The sequence below is a fragment of the Ranitomeya imitator genome, chromosome 1 (genome assembly GCF_032444005.1).
Source record: "Ranitomeya imitator isolate aRanImi1 chromosome 1, aRanImi1.pri, whole genome shotgun sequence".
Taxonomy (NCBI): domain Eukaryota; kingdom Metazoa; phylum Chordata; class Amphibia; order Anura; family Dendrobatidae; genus Ranitomeya; species Ranitomeya imitator.
The window spans coordinates 407,274,452-407,299,507 of NC_091282.1; the positions used below are offsets into that span (position 1 = coordinate 407,274,452).

At 43.4% G+C, this 25,056-nt stretch overlaps 1 protein-coding gene across 1 annotated transcript in view; it reads right to left on the reverse strand.

Annotated features, from left to right (window-relative positions):
* The window catches only part of IDNK (IDNK gluconokinase), a 94,458-nt gene that overhangs the window by 7,214 nt on the left and 62,188 nt on the right, over positions 1 to 25,056 (reverse strand). Inside the window, exon 4 of the mRNA XM_069762764.1 lies at positions 14,390 to 14,433. Within this exon, the coding sequence (XP_069618865.1) occupies positions 14,390 to 14,433 (44 nt within the window). The remainder of the gene's footprint in view (positions 1 to 14,389; positions 14,434 to 25,056) is intronic.

Below are 25,056 nucleotides of genomic sequence, written 5' to 3' on the forward strand. Positions count from 1 at the left end.
ACTACATAATGGCTAAAGAACGACCCAACGTTGAACTTGATGAATCAGTAAGTAACCCATTGCCAGATTATCACCATCACCCTCTCAGGACAGTTGAAGTTGCCCAAATGAGGGATACATTTGCGTCCTACTTTGTTTCTGAAAGTGGACATGTGTCCTAGCAAGATGAAATGGTTTAGTGTTCTTGTAATGTTATGTGATGTTATGTACCTGTGATTAGTAAAATGTACCTAATGTTAATGTTTGCTGACAATAAAACACCTCTAGTTAAACACCTGTTCAAAGTGCCCTCTATATTACAATAATTTTTTTAAAAGTTTAATAAGGTGATCACTGGTTCACAACTACAGTTTTTATAAAATTCACTTGCTGTATCATGCAGATTGCATGAGACAGGGATTGAATTATAACCAAATTGGGTTATGTAACCCATGCTTTACACTACACCTCTTCTCTCTGAGGTCAGTGCTGTGGAAAGTGACGTTGAATTAGCTCCATCGTCTCTTCAGTCTGCATTCCTATAGTTCTATATATTAATGCAGACTGAAGAGATGATGGAGCTAATCCGCCTCATATCTTTACTCACCTGGCCGTGTGTCAGAACTAGTGCACTCAGGATGTAGAAAACACAGCATCCTGAGTGCACTAGTGCTGACACCTGGGCAGGTGAGCATTGCTGACCGCTGACCTTTTTTGCTGTACTAATATATATTTTTGGAGGATTTTCAGTCCTCTTTGTGTTTTTGCCACCTCATAGCTCCATGACAGACACAAGAAGCAAAGCTGCAGTGTAAAGCAAATAAAGAAGAGGGGCAGCAGATTTTGTGTCATGGAGCTATGAGGTGGCAAAAACACAGCGTGTGTTTATACGGCGACATGTGTGTTGACGGCGCACGGTGTGTTGCCGGCGATGAAAGAGACAAAGAACAAGCAGTGATTGGGGAAAAACCACACAAATTTATTTAAACAAACAAAAAAAAATGTAACTTTTACGAAACAATGAGGGGGTAATGTTATGGACCTGGGGGGTGTGGAGCTGGGAGGATTGGCTATGGGTGGACTATGAAGGGGTTCCAGGAGAAGGGCTAACTAAACTTGTGGGGTTTGGGAGGTCAAGGATGGAAGTAGACACATTAGGAGTGGAAGCATGGGACGGGAGACGCATTGGAAGGGAGAGAAAAACTGGACAACACAGACACATTGGTAGGTGAGGGTGGAGGTAGTACGACACTTCTGGTGGCACGACTCTTTTTTATTTTCTGTCCCGTCTTAGGCGGCTGCCTTCATTTTTTGTGTCTCCTTGGGAGGGTGGGAGTGGTGGGGTCGGCAGGGTGTCCAGAATGTGGACTCGGCTTGGTGGTGGCAGTGGACAGCCATGCAAGATCTGGAGGCGGCCTAGTAGTGGTAGTGGTGGACAGCCATGCAGAATCTGGAGGTGGCCTAGTGCTAGTGGCAGTGGACAGCCATGCAAGAGCAGGACTCAGCATTGTGGTGGTGGTAGAGTGGCTTTCAGCAGCACCAGGCATGGTGGTGGCGGTGTAGTGGTGTGCTGCAGGACTGGGCATCGCAGTGGCCATACAGTTGTATGCAGCAGAACTCTGTATTGAGGTTAAGTGTGTAATTTGTGGCACTGGTGGAAATACCACCTGTGGCTGTTGTAAGTGCTGTGAGTCTGCTGCATAGCCTGAATGTAAGCAGCATTGCAGGCCTGCATCACATTGAGCTGGAGTTCAGGCATAAGGTGTTCCGACATGCCCTGCTCTATCTGATTAAAAAAATGGTGTGCTGGTCTCTGGAGGTCGGCTTCCAGACGGTTAAGGCGTTGGTTGACATCCTGGTAAAGTGTGTTAATATGGGTCAGACCACTTTCCAGTCTATCTCCCAGCGCCTTCAGGCCATACTGCAAGACCAAGCTCAAGTGAATAAACTCGGGCATGAGTGACCTGTCCGAGGCCTTCTGCCGCTGGCGGGAAGAGCCCAAAAAAGAGGACTGGGACAGGAGAACACCTGAAAGACCAGCTGCCTGTTCTCCAGAATGTGATGCTGGCCCACTTGCTGCTTCGCTGGTGGATGGCTGGGACTGGTCCGTGGCTGTTTGATGAGAGGATGATCCAGGTTCAAGGGTGCTGCTCCAAGTTCTGTGAAAAGAAAAGTAAAACATTACTCCAAAAAAAATAACAATTGTAAAAGTGAAAACTCCTGTGGAATAGAAAAATTAAGATTAGGGAATACAACACAATGTAATACAATACAAAAATACTTACATTCTCTGAGCAAGGACAGGCCTCAGGAAATCCAGCACACAGTGGTATTTGTACTTCCCAATCCTTGCTGCAGCACCACTGCGAACTTGGATCTCCTGTCTCAGGTCCTTGTTGAAGTGATCCTTTATTGAACACCAACAAGTTTTGACTTTGTTCACTGTGAATAGGGAAAAAAATTGTTAAACAACGCACTTTAGACCGGGATCACACAACCGTGTGTGATGCAAGAACCTTGCAGGAGTTTCTCGCATCACACACGGGTGTGTTTTCCCGGCCTTCAGGTTCACTGACCGCATCAGACAACATTGCAATACTCGTAGCGTGTTGTTGTCCCAGTCATCCATCATAGCTTAGGCCATCTCATTCCACAGCTGCCGATTCACCACAGCGTCCGAGTGCTGCTGCTCCTGGGAGTCCCACAATGCAACTCGCTCCTGTACCAATATGATGAGGAGGTCGTTGTCAAGGAATTCCTCCTCGTGTTGTGGAACCTAGACAAGAAACAAAGACTGTAATGTTGGAAAGACAAAACACTTAAAACAAAAAAAAGGCAAAAAAAAAAAAGTCAAGAGTACCAAAAACAGTCAAGAATAAATAAAAACAGTCAAGAATACTTACACGCCATCTTGCCACCGGAACTTGGGCCTGAGCCTGCTGCTCCTTCTCATCTGCACTGGAATGGTTCTGTAAAAAGAAAAATAAATATTTTGCCACGTGTAATAGTGAGAGTGAATACTTATCAGTAGCAAATGTACTCACTTCAGTTTCCTGTTGACTGTGTGAGGTCTGCTCTTCACTGGAAGACATGATGAGGAATGCTGCAAGAGAGGCAGAAATAATTACAGACTGCAGGGAGAAAAACAGACAGGCAGACATATAGCTTGTATACTCACATTATAGTCAGAGTCTTCCAATGCTTCCAAAAAAGTCTTCCAATGCTTGTAGAGTCTTGAGAGTACTGGACTTCCACTGCCCACACCTTCTTTTATATGGCTTGTTTGGGGGGTGGCTTAAAACCAGTTCCTAGACATGTGTACTCATAAAAACGCATGGGTGCGCAAATGCAATCATACGCATGTACATGTGTTCCCATAGACTGTAAGGCATTTATTTGACGCACTCCTTCCGCAAGCGTCTGCATGCGTATGGAAATTTGCAGCCACAAAAAATGCAACATGGTGCAATAGCCGCGCCCAGCCATACATTGCGAAAAGACGCATGCATAAGCAAACGACGCATGCACCTGCATCTACAATGTTAAAGATATGATATCAACATAATGGTAACAAAGGACCACAAATGAGTATAATCCTTAAATAATTTATTACACAGTATTCCACAGAAAAATCACAGACATATAAATATTAAAGAGAGAACCAGTGAAAACCTGTATTGCAGGACACAATGTAACCGACACAACAGTCCACAAGTTTCGGCATATAAGTCAATCAATAGTAATCAATCAATGTCTCATAAGTCACCAAAGTGTATATACTGGGCATAAATGTCCATATAGCAGCATGTGAATAAAGCTATGGTTTGCATATAAGTAAGAAGGTGCGTAGTGCATATTATGTAACCCAGAATTGGACCAACAAAGCAGACCACACTAAGAAAAAAGAGACATGATATACTTACTCAAAGTGAGCCGACTGTGTGTGGGAAACAATTGGTCCCCGCCGCCCCAACGCACGTTTCGTCGAGACTTCCTCAGGAGGCGTGTGGTGGGGAGGGGGTTCCATCTATTTATATAAAGTGTAGCCAATGAGAGACGCGATGCCGGGCCCTAATGAGTGCGTCACATCCACCCAACACACATATGCAGCGCAGCCGCACAAGTCCCCGCTCTATGTCCAATGTAAGCGGCGCATGCGCGGCCGCCGTGGCAACCACTGGACCCTGGTGCGGCCGTGGAGCGCAAGCATACAGAGTTGTCATGGAGACGAAATCTGCGTGCCGCACGCCAGTCGCCGCCCACACGAAGCTCCGGAGCCAGGGAAGCCGCGCATGCGCACCATGGGCAGAGACAAAGAGAACCGCAATGAAGAAATAGAAACGCTAGACTAAAGAATCCATACACAAGGTATGTGAAGTGAAAGTGAGCACTATATCTAATAACCTGACGAAATAGAAATAAATAATAAGAAAATAACACTATGTGTTGATATTTAAGCGTGAGTAGTGACAAATTGATACAAGTGTCAAAATAAATGATAAGAAAATAAGAAAATATCAATGTGTGCATTGGCATGACAATAAACTAAAATTGCCAACACAATAAATATGTCAATATATAAATAGATAAACATATTATATATAACATACAGCCAACAACAACTATGCAATAGTGATAATATATATATATATATATATATATATATAAAAGAATACACATGATAGGTAAACTAACCCAAACATTCGGCTATGTGAATAAAAACACCGAATTTTTTATATTTTTATGCAAAAAAAATATATTTTTTATGTATTCTTTGAGCGTCCCTTCGGTGGTCCATATAAAATAACTGCAGCGATCTCGATTCAGTGTGTGACTAGGGTATTCATCATCCGCACGCATACTCTCATAAGGCCAAACTAGAATGTCAAAAGACCATAATTAGAAGACAATAATAAAAACAATAAAACCAACAAAAAAACATAAAAAATGACATGATACATGTTAGACATAGCAAACCCCCTACCCCCCTAAAAAACGTGTAAGATGTCATGGTAGAAATGAGCCGAAACCAAATCCCTCATTGAGGCCATTGAGAGCGACTGAGTTAAGTCGGTAAATCCAACGACTTTCAACCCTAGCCAGGGCTTTAAACAAGTCACCCCCCCCCCGTGGACCCAACGAAACCTGGTCAATTGCCTTAATTTTGAGGAGGCTAGCATTGCATTGATGGTGTAGAAAAAAGTGACGAGGTAACGTTTTTAAGGACTCCACATCCGTGGCAGTCTTGGCCTTCTCTATATCGCGAACATGCTCTCTCGTTCTTATCGTAAGTTCGCGAGTAGTCATCCCGATATATATCCTATTGCATGGGCACTGGGCATGATAAATTACGCCCTTTGAGGCACATGTCAATCTATGGCGGATTTTGAATATACTGCCACCTTGAGGATTAGAAAATTCTTTGCTCTTAATATGGTTTTGACACCCTTTACAAAGGGTGCATGGGAAAAAGCCTTGTAATAAATCACTTGATCCTTTCTTTCTATGATCATTGGGAGAATAGTGACTTCGGACAAGCAGGTCACGAAGATTGTCAGATCTCTTAGCCGTAATCAACGGTCTATCAGAAATGATATTTCTCAAGATGGAATCCGAGCGCAAAATGTCCCAATGTTAATTTACTATTTCAACAAAATCTTTCCATTGGCGGTTGTATGGGGTGATCAATCTCACCTGTGAGTCATCGTATTCTTTAGTGACAGTCTGATATAAGAGATCATTGCGAGGTGTTGAGCATGCTCTCTTGTAGCCTCGACGTATTTGTCGATGGCTATACCCTCGTTCTCTGAAGCGACAATACAAGTCCTGGGCCTGTGTCCGAAATTTCTCCTCACTAGAACAAATACGTCTGATCCGCAGATGTTGTCCAATTGGGATTCCATTGATGGTAGATTGGCGATGTGATGAACTCGCATGTAACAATGTGTTGGTGGCAGTGGGTTTTCGACAAACATTAGTTTCAATATACCCCTGAGAGGATACACAGACATCCAAGTCCAAAAAGTTAACCTGTCGACCGTAGGAAAAAGTGAGCTTGATATTCAGACTGTTGGCATTAAGCTCAGACATAAAACAATTAAGCTGTTCAACCGTCCCCTCCCATATGAAAAAAACATCATCAATAAATCAGATCCAGTGATGCACCCTGTCAATGTGCCTCACCGGATTACTGAGAAAGATGTCCCTTTCCCAAGCCCCAAAAATAAATTTGCATAGGACGGAGCACAGGCGGCCCCCATAGCGGTCCCCTGAAGCTGGAGATACAGTTGATCAGAAAACATAAAACAATTATGTGTAAGTATAAATTGTAACAGCTGTATAATGAAGTCAGCCAAGGGTCTCTCCGTATCTCCAGCCTCAAGGAACCAGGAGACCGCCCTAAGTCCGTCCTGATGTCTAATGGAAGTATACAGGCTTTCAATATCGGCCGTCACAAGCACCATATTCTCTTGAACAAACAGGCCATCAAAACTACGTAATGCAGCCGTAGTGTCCTGAATAAATGACGGGAGTGTGTTAACCAAGGGCTTGAGATAAAAATCAACAATTTTGCAAGCTATCTCACAGATCCCATCATTCCCCGAGACTATCGGTCTCCCAGGTGGATTGATGGGATCCTTATGGACTTTCGGAATAAGATACAGAGTGGGCATCCTCGGTTTAATTGAAACCACTGTGTCCATAAGTTTTTTTGGAATAACACCCATTTCAAATGCATTAGTAACAATTTTGTCAAGGTCCTGTTTGAATTCAGTGAGGGGGTTGTAGAACAATTTTTTATAACAGGCTCTATCAGCCAATAATTTTTGGGCTTGTTTTTCATATAGACTGTTAGGCCATAGGACAACGTTGCCCCCTTTGTCGGCCTGTTTAATTGTAACGTCAGTCCACCCCTGAATTTCCTTAATGGTCTTACGGTCATTTTGATTTGTACCAAACCGTTTATTAGAACATAATTTTTCAATATCATTGGAGACCATCTTAACAAATACCTCAACTGCTGGACAGGTGCCAAGGGGAGGAAACTTTTTGGATTTGATATACAGGTGGGTTGGAAAATTACTCACCGGGGTTGGATTTTGTTCATCCAGCAATGACTCCAAGATAGCAACTACTTGTTGATCATCAGTCGTATCAGACTGGTGATAAGAGGAGGACTTCTCATGGTACTGTTAAAGATATGAAATCAAGATGCATGCGGATGTATGCGTCTGAAACGCTGTGGACACAACCGCAAATGTGAAACCGGCCTTAATGATGTATAGTGTGAATTGTGATGTGCGTTAAAGATATCGGTAATATTGATAGTGTGTGTAGTTTGACAGCAGGGACAGTTAGAGTTAATATTTGGGAGTAGTTAACAGTGGAAGGGAAAATGACAATTTCCTGTTAGAAAGTCAGAAAGGGCCTGGAGTGCATAGAAAGAGGACCTAAGATCCATTGTGAACATTGCTACATTTTGGAGAGCATTATACCCTATGAGAGGGCTGCATTATATCCTATGAGGGGGCTGCTTTATACTCTGAGGGGGCTACATTATACTATATGACGGTGCTACATTATATTCTATGGGGGGCTGCATTATATTCCATGTGGGGGGCTACATTATATTCTATGAGGGGGCTGCATTATACTATATGAGGGCTGCATTAGATTCTATGAGGAGGCTACTTTATATTCTTTGAGGGGGCTGCCCCAACCCCTGCTACATAATTAAGATGTGTATTACCTCTTCTTTTCTTCACACAGGTAATTTATCCATTATCCATTTGTGTGCTGACTGCAAGTGTGAACAGAACCATATCTAGCAAGCTTTGCTCATAGTAATTTATCCATCACTCCTGTGTTGCTTTTCTTTTCTCTGTTTTTGGTTTCTAATTTAAAGTGTTCAAAGCTATCTTTTTTTTTCCTTTTTCCCACTGTTTTATGGCCTTGTTCAGCATTGGTTGTTTACCCTGCATAGTAATGCCTGCTCTGGCCTTATGCTAATTGGTTAATTGCTGATTGTGGCCATATGGTTCCTGATGCTAGCAGTCATTTCATTTCATATATATTTAGTCTCGCTGGGATAGTACGTGTGCGAGTTCACGTGTGCAAAAGATATTAAGTGCAACAGGATCAAGTGCTTGGCAGTTAGACAATGGCAGTTGGACAGGGCAGGAGACAGGTAAGGTGCATAAGCTTTTCATACAAACATGCTTCTTGGTCAGTCGTACTACATAATGCATTGATCATATCAATATGCTTCTTATTTGTTTTTACTTCTGCTTTCTCACAACTCGCCCGCCCTTTAACAGATTCTGGGCACTCTCTCTATATCCACCCCTCCCCTCTCCCATGTTTAACTCAGAGGCTCTACTGACATTCCTAACCCACTCCAAACCAGCCACTACCTCCATGCAGCACTCAAAACGTTCATACAAATCATCCCACCACCGGGTCTTTCTGTTTTTCCTCCTTCTACTAGTTGCAGGAGACATCTCCCCCAACCCTGGGCCTCCCTCTACCAGCATACATTACTCTCCTCTAGCTGCATATAGAAACCCTGCTGATCTTATTAACATTCAGTGCATGCCTTCTCCTATTGCTTTCCACTGTGCTCTCTGGAATGCACGGTCTGTGTGTAACAAACTAACTTACTTTCACAATCTTTTCCTCTCTAATTCTCTTAACCTTCTGGCTATTACAGAAACCTGGATCCAGCATTCAGATACCACCGTCGCTGCTGCTCTCTCGTTTGGTGGGCTGAAATTTTCACACACCAACAGACCTGAGAACAGACAGGGTGGAGGTGTTGGTTTGCTCCTTGCATCACAATGTGCTTTCCAGGTCATCCCCCTGGTTCCCTCACTTACATTTCCTTCCTTTGAAGTCCACGCCATCAGACTCTTTAAGCCCTTGTCCTTGCGAGTGGCAGTTGTTTTATCACCCTCCAGGCTCCTCCCGCCTGTTTCTAGACCACTTTGCCACCTGGCTTACTCACTTTCTATCCTTCGACATCCCCACCCTCATCATGGGAGACTTTAACATCCCCATCAATGATCCCCTCTCCCAATCTGCCTCTCATCTTCTTTCTCTAACTTCTTCATTCGGCCTCTCACAGTTTACTTATTCTCCTACGCATGAGGATGGGAATACTCTCGACCTGGTTTTCTCCTATCCCGGATCGCTGCATGACTTTACTAACTCCCCTCTCCCACTCTCAGACCACAACCTTCTTTCCTTTTCTGTCAAGAATTGTCTCCTCACCCGGGACACCCCAATTACCACACTTATCGGAATACACGTACCATTAACACCCAGCAGCTTATGGACAATCTCCACACATCTTTAGCCCCCATCTCCTCCCTCTCCTGTCCCGACTTAGCATTGTCACACTTCAATAATACACTGAAGAATGCCCTAGATGAAGCAGCACCTTCTACACGCAGAAAGACCTGACACAGACAACGGCAGCCCTGGCACACTATGCAAACACACTTTCTTCAGCGTTGTTCAAGGTGTGCAGAGTGGCAGTGGAGAAAATCTCTCTTAGCAGAAGACTTCATCCACTATAAGTTCATGCTCAAAACCTATAACTCTGCCCTTCATCTGGCCAAACAATCCTACTTCACCACCCTCATCACCTCACTATCCAACAACCCAAAATGACTTTTTGAAACCTTAAACTCCCTCCTGAAGCCTAAAATACAGGCCCCCATCACCAATCTCAGGGGTGAGGATCTGGCCACTTATTTCCTAGAAAAAATCAACTAAATCCATCAGGATATCTCAACCCAATTTCCTCAGTGCCTGGATCCCCTTCCCTGTCGCACCTCAAACTCACTAGACATCTTTGAGCCTGTTTCAAAAGAAGAAGTTTCCAAGCTCCTCGCTTCTGCTCGGCCTACAACCTGCAACAGTGACCCCATTCCTTCACATCTCCTGCAGTCTCTCTCACCAGTGGTCACCACTCACCTGACTAAAATATTTAACCTCTCTCTTTCTTCAGGTATCTTTCCCTCCTCATTTAAACATGCCATCTTAACCCCTTTACTTAAAAAGCCATCCCTGGACCAGAACTGCACTGCTAACTACAGACCTGTGTCTAACCTTTCCTTCATCTCTAAACTCCTGGAACGTTTGGTCCACTCCCGTCTAATCCGCTATCCCTCAGATAACGCTCTTCTCGACCCCTTACAATCTGGTTTCCGCTCTTTACACTCCAATGAAACTGCCCTCACTAAAGTCTCTAATGATCTAATAACAGCTAAATCCAAAAGTCATTGTTCTCTGCTGATTCTCCTGGATCTGTCTGCCGTATTTGACACCGTGGATCACCAGCTCCTTCTCACTATGCTCCGCTCCATAGGTCTCAAGGACACAGCCCTCTCCTGGTTCTCCTCCTACCTCTCTGAAAGCTCCTTCACTGTATCTTTTGCCTGCTCCTCTTCCTCTCCTTGTCCCCTTACTATCGGGGTTCTGCAGGGCTCAGTCCTGGGCCCCCTCCTTTTCTCTCTATACACTGCCCCTATTGGACAAACAATCAGCAGATTTGGGTTCCAGTATCATCTCTATGCTGATGACACCCAATTATACACTTCTTTCCCTGACATCACCCCTACCCTAATTCAAAATACCAAGGATTGTTTGTCTGCTGTCTCTAACATCATGTCCTCCCTCTATCTGAAACTAAATCTCTCCAAAACGGAACTTCTTGTGTTTCTCCCTTCTACTAACCTCACTGTGCCCAACATCGAAATTACCCTGGAGGGTTCAACCATAACTCCCAAGCAGCATGTCCGCTGTCTTGGGGTCATATTCGACACCAATCTTTCCTTTACTCCCTATATCCGATCACTCACTCGCTCTTGTCACCTGCATCTTAAAAACATCTCCAGAATCCGACCTTTTCTCACATTTGAAACTGCTAAGACTCTTACTGTCACTCTTATTCATTCTCGTCAGGACTACTGCAACTTCCTTCTGATTGGTCTCCCTCTTACCAAACTTTCCCCTCTCCAATCCATCTTGGATGCAGCAGCCTGAGTCATATTTCTGTCCAGCCGCTTCACCGATGCCTCCATCTTGTGCCAGTCTTATACTGGCTAACCCATTTGCTACAGGGTCCAGTATAAACTCATATCTCTCACCCACAAAGCTCTCCACAGTTCTGCACCACCTTATATCTCCTCTCTCATCTCTGTCTATCGCCCTACACGTGCCCTCTGTTCTACAAATAACCTAAGACTAACATCCCCTGTAATCCGAACCTCACACCTCCGTCTCCAAGACTTCTCTCATGCTGCGCCAGCTCTCTGGAATGCACTTCCCCAGACGATCAGACTGATACCTAGCCCCGACTTATTCAAGCGCGCTTTAAAAACCCATCTCTTCAAACAAGCCTACCACATCAACTACTCAGTAAACTAACTTTGCCCTGTTTCCTCCTTCCAAATATTATTCTGAATCTGCATTCTACTATTCATCTGTCTCCACACCCTCCATGCATACGATAACTGCACTTGATACTTGACTATTGCACTTAAACACACAGGCTGATGACTGGATCAAGCAGCTTTATATGAAAATCCCTATTTATTATAATTGCCAGACCTGAAATAACAAGCACTTTTCACCTATTGTGTCCCCCCATTTCCTTGTAGATTGTAAGCTTGCGAGCAGGGACCTCACCCCTAATGTCACTGTTTAAATTGTCTTAACTTGTACTGAATTTATTGTCTGTACATGTCCCCGCTAACTGTAAAGTGCTGCGGAATATGTTGGAGCTATATAAATAAAAATTATTATTATTTATTATTATTATATTATACCCTGATATTAGCATTTTTTTTTGCCGCACAGTTTGCGGTCTTGTATCTATTTATATTTAGCTACACAGTGGGTCCCAAGAATGATTTTCTATGGTGGGCCCAAGGTGCTCCAGTCCGACGCTGATCTCATCTATGGAAATGTCACAGACCATGTAAAAACTGAATTCCTAATTAAACATGTATTTTTGTGTCATGGGTCCTTGCGAAATAATTCTCCATTTATCATACAATTACCACAGATAAGTATTATCCAGACTTGGTATACTGTGAGGGTCGTACACTGCTGCTGAAATGCTTCTTTCTTCATGGTCACTGGTGATTGCTTTGCAAAGCATTTAGACATGAGTGCTTCATTAATCTTTCATAGAATGCTCTAGTGATCAAAACAATCATCTGAACTTGCTGTATTGAATCAGAATATATTAAAAAGATATCTGTGTGCATAGATAGCAAATTCTGTAAGTGCAGACATATATTTCTCTTCATGTATATGGGAGAACCTAACCCATCCCTGTGCGTCTCTGAGAAAAACAAGAAACAGACTCAGGTGAGCTATAGGTATTGTTTAATGGCTCTACACAACCCACTGTATGGAGCTACAGGACGGCAGTATGTAGTCTGGGAAATTCCATCAAATTCGTATGCAATAAACAAAAATGAGAGACAACCAACTAGAAAACATTTCTTTGGCCTCCTTCACACGTCCAGTTAAAACATGTACAGTATGTGTAAAACCGGTAGTGGTGTCATCAGTGTTTTCCATCAGTGTGTCCGTTTTTACCATCAGTGTGTCTGTTTTGCCATTAGTGTGTCCGTTTTTACCATCAGTATGTCTGTTTTTACCATCAGTGTGTCTGTTTTTACCATCCGTGTGTCTGTTTTTACCGTCTGTGTGTCTGCTTTTGCCATTAGTGTGTTTATTTTTGCCATTAGTGTGTCTGTTTTTGCCATTAGTGTGTTTGTTTTTGCCATCACTGTGTCTGTTTTTACCATCAGTGTGTCTGTTTTTTACCATCAGTGTGTCTGCTTTTACCATCAGTGTGTCAGTGTGTCTGTTTTTACCATCAGTGTGTCTGTTTTTGCCATCAGTGTGTCTGTTTTTACCATCAGTGTGTCTGTTTTTGCCATCCAAGTGTCCGTTTTTACCATCCGTGTTTTCTGTTTTTGCCATCAGTCTGTCTGCTTTTGCCATCAGTGTTTCTGTTTTTACCATCAATGTGTCTGTTTTTACCATCAGTGTGTTTGTTTTCACCATCAGTGTGTTTGTTTTTTACCGTCAGTGTGTCTGTGTCTGCGGTTGTCCATCAGCTGCTAAACATGCAGGCAGGGGGACTTGAACATATTATTCGAATATGCCAAAGACCCTTGGTTAGTACCAGAGCAAGCTGGGATAACACCTTATCCAAGCACATTTGCTCATCACTAGTTATAATGGGTACATGTGGTATCTGTGACAAAAAGGATACCAAACGTACTTGAAACACAGACATGTGAATGAGGCCTAATATCATATTAATTTTAATTTCATAAATCAATCGTACGCTCATTAAAGGAGCATTCTCATCTCCAAGATCCTATCCCAATATGTAATAGGTGTAATAATAATAATAACAATATTAGCAAATACCTCCAATTAGAAATGTAGTATAGTTCTTCAGATTCACTGTCTCTTACCCCATGTAGGACCTGGCAATAGCTTAGGTGTCTATTGTTACGACCACTAAGAGCTGTCTGCCTAAATATCTGTCACTGAGTGGACGTAACCATGGATACCTAAGCTAGTGCAAGGCCCTTCATGCGCTCATCAAAATAGCGAATCTGAAGAACTATACTACACTGCAAATTGGAGGTATTCGATAATATTATTACAACTACGTCTACTACATTTTGGGATAGGATCTTGGAGATGGTAATACAACTTTAAGGTTTATGGAGAGGGAGGAACTAGAGGTACACAGACTTTCTATTGTAAGTTCCACTGAAACAACAGTTACTTGTCCATAATTACAGTTAATTGTCCATAGCAATGAAGCAGAGCTTAGCTTTCATTCCCTAAATTGCTCTAAAAAATGAAAGCTGAACTCTGGTTGCTATAGACAACAAAGACATTTTTACTGTTAGGCCTCATTCACATGTCAGTTTTTAACATATGAGTGCTATCTGTGTTTTTCACGGAAAGCACTCAAACCTTTTCACACGTCACTGTTTTTTTTTGCAGACTAAGTTGTCCATGAAAAATTGCAGAGACATACCCGATACTGATCCGAGTATCAGATCAAAGTCCGCAATGAAAGTCTATGGGTCACTGAAAAAAATCGGACAGCACTCAGATGCAATTCATGTGTTGACCGTTTTTCATGGACTGATGGAAGATGGAGTAACTTATTTTTTTCTCATCAATGAAACAAACTGATGAATCTCTGACCAAACTGACCTTACAGTGCCCATTCTCAGTACAAGCTGAGCAGGAGGCTTTTACACATAGGCGGACATTTTTCTTACTGTGGTCCCATTCATTTCCATATCTTAAATGATAAGTAATATACAGAAGATTTGCATGCAGGACACGTGCTCACCTTTTTATTAACTCATGCAATGAGCACAACCAAGGATATCTGTCCTGGCAAGAGAAAGAAATGTTATCATTAATGCCCCTGATGAATATTCTTATTTGTCAATGGAAAAGAATCTTTAAATCACAACTTTACAACTATTCTTCCTTCCGATGCTTTTTTAGTATATGGCCTCATTGGTTTGTTCCTTTTCTCCCTCCTTTCTGGAATTCTCTCTGGCAAAGATACAGTCACCCATGCTGGCCCGGTGAGAGTTCTGTTATCTTTAAGAGAATTAGATTTCGGTGCACAGGGGCTAAACTGTGCCCTGGGTCTTCTCCTCCCTGTCTGTGATTCCCGGCCCCTCCAACAGCCTCTGGTCTATGAATGACCTGCCTCTAGGAGGAGGAGACTCCCTCAGTCCAGCCCCTCTGCACCGAAATCTAAATAGCAAGAACAAAGAAAAACCACAAAGCTGATTTCTTCACCAGTGGTATCAGTATAATCTGTATTACAGCCATATCTTCACTGTACATTACACACTTGTGCTGAATTGCTTCACAAATACAATCTTTTTTATTAAACGAGCAGAGGAAATAAGTAATTATGGAAGCCATACAAGTGTATACCCATTTAGGCCTCTTTCACACATCCGTCTTTGTAGTCGCGATACGTCGTTTTTTGCAGGATTTTGCAGGATCCTGCATTTTCTCATAGACTTGTATTAGGCCTCTTTCACAGTTCCGTCGTTGGCTGTGCGTCATAGTGCAGTGAAATGACGCGTCGACGGACGTTGTGAAAATAGAGGAAAACGTGTGTGACGCATCCAGTATTATGACGGAAGCGTTGACTGAGTTTGTGGCCGAATTTTATAATATAAGATTCTGAGAGAGAGAGAGACTTTTCCCCGGGTTGGAATTTGCTTCCAGCCATGCTCAGAAGTAAAAACTGCATCCGTCACTGGATTCCTGCATTTCCCAGTGTGCGCAGGATCCAGTGTCCATAGGCTCCCATTCTGTGGTACGACGTATGACACAGGAGGTGTCGGGGATTTTTTTTCCACTGCACACAAAAAACGTTTCATGGAACGTTTTTTTTAAAAGACGGGCCGTCAAATTCCGCAGGATCCAGTGCACGACGGACAAAACGTGTGGCCATCCGTCGCGATACGTCCCTAATACAAGTCTATGAGAAAATGCAGGATCCTGCAAATTTTTATGCAGGATCCTGTTTTCTCAAAAAACGACGTATCTCGACGGGGCTACAAAGACGGAAGTGTGAAAGAGGTCTCAGGCAGTGTCCCGTTCTAATGCGTCGAGAAGACGTGCCGACGGATGACGATAAAATAGTGATACAACGGAGGTAACGCGTCCAGTGTTATGACGGATGCGTCGGCTGAGGTTTTCCGGTGTAGATATTGGACTTGGTGAGAGAGAGATTTTCCCCTGCCTTGAAAATCCTTCCGGGCATGCTCAGAGGGAAAATACATGATACGTCGCTGGATTCCTGTGTGTGACAGTTAGCGACGGATCCTGCGTCCATAGGCTTCCATTATTGCTGACGACGGACAGCGCATGACCCGTCGCTGACTGATTTTCCGATGTGCAGAAAAAACGTTCCCCTGAACGTTTTCTCTCCATGACGGACCGCTATTTCTCGACGGATTCAGTGCACGACAGATGAAACGCATGGCAATCCGTTGCTAATACAAGTCTATGGGAAAAAACAGGATCCTGCAGAAAAACTTGCAGGATCCTGTTGTTTCAAAACTTGACGGATTTCGTCCTTAGCGACGTATCGCGACGGATGGCCACACATTTCGTCCGTCGTGCACTGGATCCTGTGGAATTTGACGGCCCATCTTTTCAAAAAAACGTTCCATGAAACGTTCCTTGTCTGCAGTGGAAAAATGTTCCCCGACGGCTCCTGCGGCATACGTCATTCCACAGAATGGGAGCCTATGGACACTGGATCCTGCGCACACTTTGAAATGCAGGAATCCAGTGACGGATGCAGTTTTTACATCTGAGCATGCCTGGAACCATATTCCAAACCGGGGAAAGGTGTCTACCTCTCTCTCTCTCCCCTCCAGAAACTTTTATTATAAAATTCGGCCAGGAACAATGTCGATACATCCGTCATAATACGGGATGCATATAACATAAAAGTCTAGCACTCAACTTCAGTAACCGTAGAAACGATTTATTAGTAGCTCAAGAAACGTTTCAGTCCCTTGGGACTTTCATCAGTCACGTGCCTATGAAGGCAAATGAGGCTAATAGGATAAAGCTGAACCAGATAAGGCTGAAAATGGCGCATAGATAGAACCCGTAATAGTGTAGAAGGATTATTAGGAGGAAGCTGGAGAGCACAGAGGATACGGTGGGAAATGACCACCTGTCGGGTAGAACACCCGCAACTTAAGAAGCTGGATGGGGAGGGGAAGTAGAACCACCTCAAGACACGGCGTCCACCGCAAGTCTCAAGTGGGTTCTATCTATGCGCCATTTTCAGCCTTATCTGGTTCAGCTTCATCCTATTAGCCTCATTGGCCTTCATAGGCACGTGACTGATGAAAGTCCCAAGGGACTGAAACGTTTCTTGTGCTACTAATAAATCGTTTCTACGGTTACTGAAGTTGAGTGCTAGACTTTTATGTTATATATATTGACGGTTTGGGAACCTAAGTCTTAGCACCAGTTGGTGAGCAGTGCACACTGTGTTTTCTCTCCACATAATACGGGATGCGTCACACACGCTTTCCTCTTTTTTCACAACGTCCGTCGATGCGTCATTTCACTGCACTATGATGCACCGCCAACACTAGAAGTGTGAAAGAGGCCTTATTTGACACATAGACATGCCAGAGCAGGAGCTACTCTCAGGTTCTCTAATCTGGCACATAAAGGAGGGGACCCCTCTGTATGTCAGCCACTTCTCCTTATAGGGGTTTATGATGTGACATGTTCCCTTTAAGTCTGATAGACAAATCGGATGCAGTAGTTTTCAAAGAATAATGTCACCTACTCTACTTGCTGAAATTGCATGTATGCATAAACTTCTGATTCGGCTAGATTCACCCTAGAGAAACTGACCATTTTTTTTCATCAGGTGTCATCCTAGTTCTTTTTTTCTCATCCCTTTTTTTCAATGAAGCAGGTAGGTTGTCTGAAATTTTATTTTTATTCATTGACTTTACAACGCATCAGTTAAAAATGGATAAATCTCCGATGGAAGTCTGAAGTACAAAGTATGTCTCCCTAGTTTCATCCGTGTTTCACTGATCCTCGTAGACTTTAATGGCTGTGTCTGATCTGCAAAATCTGATCAGAATAGAATCTCAGGGACAACACACACATTTCCGTTTTTAAAACTCGTGTGTATTGATCATTGAAACTCTATGAGCCAGAGTGCTGTCCGAGAAAAAAGCGAACAGTACTAGGACTTGTCACACAGATGTGTGAATGTGACCATATTGGAGATAAAGATACATATTCTTACATAATAAATTCAGCCGTGGTATAGTCCTCCCAAAAAAATGTCAACTCCTATAGGACTAAAACATAACTTTTACTAAACCGATTAAAATAGGTACAAAAAGTGCAAGGTGCAGACTAACAGACAAACAAACACATGTACGCTGCGCTACAGATATAACTCATGGAGTCTCAATACAACATCAAACGCAGCATACCCCAATATCCTCTACCATACTCCAGAAAGCCCTCAGGCACGGGTTCGAGGACACAATAGGTATAGAACACGGGTATATGACACCCCTCTCTACGTCCGCACTTTATAGGGTGAAAAGAACCGGATACACTGATAACCCATATACAGAGTGCTATGGACGGAGGTTGCGAACAGTAAACACTCTATAACACAACTTACTTGGCATTTAAGCCCACCACTAGCGTGTTACCCTAATTAGAGTGCCTGTCCAATGATAGTAAGACTGGTAATAGAAAATACAGAACGGTCTCACCTGCCCGGAACCGTATATTAACTCCTTGTTCGGTACTTTATCTGGCGGTGGACACTATCCCCTCCTCTCCCGACGCGTTTCGGTAAATCCTCATCAGGGGGTGATTACGGGGTTCCTTGCATGTACATTATCCAGCCGACGCCAACATCCGTGTGCGTGCTTTAGACTTGCGCGTCAGTCTTTTAAATAAGCGCGCCTTGCTAGTCAACATCCGGTACACTCGACACGTCTTGCCGCTCACGTGACCGGAAGTGACAACATAAAGAGTATTAGCTGTCCGGGGATACGGATCGCCGAAGACCGTGCCCACTCCAGAGCGCAGAATGTACACTGCGCCTGCGCTTCATGGTAGGCACCATTCACCGCTTAATATGGCCTCATTCAGGCTCATACTGAGGTTCGGTGCGCTTCGTTTTGTATACATCATCAGGGGGCGTGTATCATACTTACTCACATCCGTGAATGATCAATTACACCCAATCCTGGCAGTACCACTATTGTAATGTGCAGGTTTACACTGATTTCGGTAAGACACTCATATATACTTGGCTGATATAAGACAACCAATGACAGAAGATACGTTGAGTACAGATACTATTTGTTAAAATGAAACAAATGAAAAAATGAAAAAATGAAAAAAGGGGGGAGAGCACAGTGGGGCAAATAATTATAAAGGCCCATAAAAATATGACCTAATAAATTGATTATATTAATTGTGAATGACGACATAAACTCAGGAGAAAGGAAGGTTTCTGAAAATACAGGTAAAGACGGAAAATAGAGGCCCCAGATAGAAAAAGCCTGCCATCGCCCTAGGGTACCCTGTTCTCACTCTTTCCTACCTACCGCGGAGGTTGGCACCCTAGGTCCTGCGCAGTGGCGCCCCCACTCGTCGGCGGCTGTCCCTACCTATATTCCCTAATAAACCCTATATCATAAGAAGGAAGTAAAGGAGAGCTGTTCATTCAACCCGTGGGGGTGAACTGTATGCAGCCAGAAAATCCATTTACATTCTCTCTGAAGTATGAGCTGGTCCCAGTTACCTCCTCTGCTTGGGGGTTTGATCCTATCTATACCTATAAATTTAATTTTACTAATATTTCCTTGATGATGTGTGTTCATATGATTGGCTATAGAAGTGTCTTTCTTGTTTTTAATGTCGCGTATGTGTTCACACACTCTCCTACAGAGTTTTCTCCTCGTCTTTCCTACATATTCAAGCCCACACTCGCAAGTGGCCTTATACACCACTCCCTCAGATTGGCAATTGATGAATTGTCTAATCTCGTATATTCTGCCTGTATTGTTACTCACAAATGTGCTGTTAGTTTGTATGGAGGTACAGGCCTTGCATCTGCCGCACCTATAACACCCTGCTGGTTGCGTTCCCAGCCATGTGTTATTTTTGTTTGTAGGACCTTGGTAGTGACTATGGACGAGCCTGTCTTTTATCGATCTCCCTCTTCGAAATGTGAGTTGGGGGGCAATGTGAATGGACTCCTTGATGTCCGGGTCCATGCACAGAATCTGCCAGTGCTTCTGTAGGATTTTTCGGATCTCCTCAGCTCCGTTTGAGAACCGTGTTATGAAACGTGTGGTCCCTTCCTCTGATTTAAGGGTTTTTTGGACCAGAAGGTCTCTACGTTCTTCTGTCAGTGATGATTTATACGCTTCATTTAGTACATGGTCAGGATAACCTCTTTCGAGGAAACGTCTTCTAAGATCGTCCGCTTGCTCCTTAAAGTTACTTATGTCGGAGCAATTTCGACGGAGTCTAAGATACTGTCCTTTCGGAATACCCCGTTTAAGGGGTCTAGGGTGATTACTCTCCCATCTTAGAAGCGCATTTGTCGCTGTGGGTTTTCGATAATTCTCTGTCCCAACAGTACCATCATCAGGGTGTTATAGGTGCGGCAGATGCAAGGCCTGTACCTCCATACAAACTAACAGCACATATGAACACACATCATCAAGGAAATATTAGTAAAATTAAATTTATAGGTATAGATAGGATCAAACCCCCAAGCAGAGGAGGTAACTGGGACCAGCTCATACTTCAGAGAGAATGTAAATGGATTTTCTGGCTGCATACAGTTCACCCCCACGGGTTGAATGAACAGCTCTCCTTTACTTCCTTCTTATGATATAGGGTTTATTAGGGAATATAGGTAGGGACAGCCGCCGACGAGTGGGGGCGCCACTGCGCAGGACCTAGGGTGCCAACCTCCGCGGTAGGTAGGAAAGAGTGAGAACAGGGTACCCTAGGGCGATGGCAGGCTTTTTCTATCTGGGGCCTCTATTTTCCGTCTTTACCTGTATTTTCAGAAACCTTCCTTTCTCCTGAGTTTATGTCGTCATTCACAATTAATATAATCAATTTATTAGGTCATATTTTTATGGGCCTTTATAATTATTTGCCCCACTGTGCTCTCCCCCCTTTTTTCATTTTTTCATTTTTTCATTTGTTTCATTTTAACAAATAGTATCTGTACTCAACGTATCTTCTGTCATTGGTTGTCTTATATCAGCCAAGTATATATGAGTGTCTTACCGAAATCAGTGTAAACCTGCACATTACAATAGTGGTACTGCCAGGATTGGGTGTAATTGATCATTCACGGATGTGAGTAAGTATGATACACGCCCCCTGATGATGTATACAAAACGAAGCGCACCGAACCTCAGTATGAGCCTGAATGAGGCCATATTAAGCGGTGAATGGTGCCTACCATGAAGCGCAGGCGCAGTGTACATTCTGCGCTCTGGAGTGGGCACGGTCTTCGGCGATCCGTATCCCCGGACAGCTAATACTCTTTATGTTGTCACTTCCGGTCACGTGAGCGGCAAGACGTGTCGAGTGTACCGGATGTTGACTAGCAAGGCGCGCTTATTTAAAAGACTGACGCGCAAGTCTAAAGCACGCACACGGATGTTGGCGTCGGCTGGATAATGTACATGCAAGGAACCCCGTAATCACCCCCTGATGAGGATTTACCGAAACGCGTCGGGAGAGGAGGGGATAGTGTCCACCGCCAGATAAAGTACCGAACAAGGAGTTAATATACGGTTCCGGGCGGGTGAGACCGTTCTGTATTTTCTATTACCAGTCTTACTATCATTGGACAGGCACTCTAATTAGGGTAACACGCTAGTGGTGGGCTTAAATGCCAAGTAAGTTGTGTTATAGAGTGTTTACTGTTCGCAACCTCCGTCCATAGCACTCTGTATATGGGTTATCAGTGTATCCGGTTCTTTTCACCCTATAAAGTGCGGACGTAGAGAGGGGTGTCATATACCCGTGTTCTATACCTATTGTGTCCTCGAACCCGTGCCTGAGGGCTTTCTGGAGTATGGTAGAGGATATTGGGGTATGCTGCGTTTGATGTTGTATTGAGACTCCATGAGTTATATCTGTAGCGCAGCGTACATGTGTTTGTTTGTCTGTTAGTCTGCACCTTGCACTTTTTGTACCTATTTTAATCGGTTTAGTAAAAGTTATGTTTTAGTCCTATAGGAGTTGATATTCTTACATAAATTGATTTACGTCAGTGGATTGATATTGGCTAACATCCCTACATGATGATCCACAACTGTCCCTGAAAACAATTGTTGGCAAAAACAAGGATAACGTATGTTGGATTGAGTTTTTCTTTCTCCTTTGAACTAAATATACATGGCCAACTGAGCCAAGTGTGCTTATTTAGGAAGAGGCTTTCAAGAACTAGCTGTTCGCTAAAGAAGTGTTTATGTAACAGTTATCTCACATGTATGGCCAGACCTATTAATATTTTTCTATCAACTGTGGATGATTTACCCTTTCTGCACATGTGTAAAGTGGCACAGAGCGGTAGTCGCGACTGAGCTGCTGTCCGGTTTCACTTCAGCACTTTACAGGCAAGAGGTGTCCCAGTGTGCTGTAGGGTGTGGCGGGCAACACACTCATTTGGAGGCCGCAGGCCTCTGATGCATCCAGGCTTCCATCTTCAGAATATATCAATCTTCCATATAAATAAAATTAAATGGAAATATGAAGAGATCCCACAAATAATGCCAATAAAATATAACTTTTATTACATCTTATTAAAACAATTAAAAAAGCAAAAATACCGTATAGTGGAAGCCGAACGGGAAAAACCCGTAACTAAGTATAAACAAGTAAGATGAACTAGCAGCAATCATACATCATGAATAAAGTCTGGAAAAGAGTACACATAATACTACCATAATGGTATATAGGGATATCATTCCATATAGCCCGTGTCTTTAATACATAGCCAATGTTAACAAAGATCTACTCAGCCGTGGCGAGGGTAACAAGGATAATCCCTGATATAAGCCAATAAAGATGATATATGCCAGCCAAAAGTTTATATAAAGTGCTTACCGCATCTCACATGTGCACCCGTTCGGCATCCACTCACCCCGACGTACGTTTCGCCACCTGCTTCTTCTGGGGGCCCCAGACTTTTTCATGATGTATGATTGCTGCTAGTTCATCTTACTTGTTTATACTTAGTTACGGGTTTTTCCCGTTCGGCTTCCACTATACGGTATTTTTGCTTTTTTAATTGTTTTAATAAGATGTAATAAAAGTTATATTTTATTGGCATTATTTGTGGGATCTCTTCATATTTCCATTTAATTTTATTTATATGGAAGATTGATATATTCTGAAATTAGAAGTGCCCTTAGCGTATATGGGACATCTTTTTGGTGTAGTTCCATCTTCAGAAGCCACCTCACACAATTCAGGGGATACCAAGTTCTTTACAACAGGCAAACATTTAACGGGTGGTGACAGATTCATCGGGTGGTGACAGGTGACATAGGGCACAGCAACTCACGACTTCTTCCTCCTTAGTACAACTACTCTTCAGTACTGTCGCTAGTTCGTCCTGGACCACTGATTCTACCAGTCTCAGGGATTTCCCGTCCACCCCAGCATTGCACCCAGGACAGTCCATCACCTTCCGTCTATGCGGGTCCCTGTCCATTTACAACTGTACGCCAGAGGACACAATGTGTCTAGCATCCCCTATGCCAGACTGTAGGCTCTGGACGTGACAGGAGTAACCATTCGGGATCCCAGTAATGCCTCCCACTGCCTGAAACAAGCAACACATGCTGCCCCCAGCAACCCACCACACCTGAACTTGACGCTTTCAGAACACCTCTATCAGGAAGTGCTCTCCCTTTTTATTAACACTAGTGCCTGCACATTGGTTAAGTTCTATCATTAACTATCTCATGTCTCTCATGTCAAACCTATTATCTATATCCTATGCTAAGAAGGATTAAAACGCTATTTACTTGCAGATCACCCCTATGCATGCAGGTAAATAGAATTTCTGGATGTGAAAATGTTCCTTTTAAGGCCTCGATCAGAAGTCCATTTCTCTCGTATGTGTGGTATCCGTATTTTTCACGAATTGAGCATGTATACATTATGATCTGTGTGGTAGTTCACGTGTCCTTGTTGTGTTGCAGACCAAGTGGTCCGCTAATATTAAAAAAAACGGAAACATGTCCATTTTTGACTAAATGCTGTGAACTTGTGAGGGGGTAATGAATAGACATCGTTGCAGTATTGGACAGTATTGTGTTACTGTTGCCTCTTAAACAGACTCTATGGCAGACCTCTTTTTTCAGTTGGAGAAGAGAGCTGACAGAGAATAGGACAATCCAATGAAATCCTGAAGATCAGAGTGTGCTTCATGCTAGAAACTGATCAGAGTACTGAAGAAAAGAGTAACAGTTCCTGTGACTTTTGTTATAGAGGAAGAATTACTTTGGGGGGACACTACGGTTGGATGCAAAGTTGGATCCCCCAAGGAATATGCTGTGATGTGGAGAGCCTCCTGATTTCCTATCAGGCTAAAACTTTGCTTAAGGTGACAAGTCCATGATCCACTACTTAGCCTCCCAGCTAAATGGCCAGCTTCATCAGGGACCAGGTTATGGCCAGTAAGTCCTGAGCTCAAGCCCCATCACAGGGAACCTAGTGGGTGCATGCAAACGGACATTAAAGAGAGTGTGTCACCAAACATAGATTCTCAGTTAGAGACATTGTTTGCTAGTAGGACTGCGTGAACCAGAGCTAGATACTCACCTCATTAGGGGGAGCTTGTGTACAGATAGCCTAACAGAATCGTAATCTTAGAGAATTGTTATGTTTCTGAATCTGTAAGCTGCATCATTGCAGTGGCCACCTCTCGCACCTATCTAATTACACCCTCCTGGGTTGGTAACCCTTGGTTACTGCATTAGGCAAAACCACAGGTAGGCAAATTATAGTGTAACCCTTAGAATATTCTGGGCCTCTCGGTTGTGCAGCGCATGGGTACTAGCTGTCCCAGGCTAGGTGTGTGTGAAATTCAACTGTGTTCTGATCTTGCGTTGTCGGGTACTCAGTTTCCGTTGTTAGTAAAAAGTAGTTCCTTGACAAATTGTCTGGTGGTGTTCTTTGCCCTTGGCCTTCTGTTTTCTGGGAGAGCCCACCCTGATACACCGTCTAAAAGCTTAATGATCTCACAAGGAAGCAAGTACAAAGGCAGGTAAACTAAAGGCATTGTCAGGTTAGCGCTGTTATAATGTCACGGGTGTGTCAGAGACTGCAGACAGTCGCAATGTGTCTGGCTGCAGAAGGTCTCTGCGGTTGGCTTTGCAGACACCTTCCTAATCCTTCTGACTCATGGACCCAGTGGCA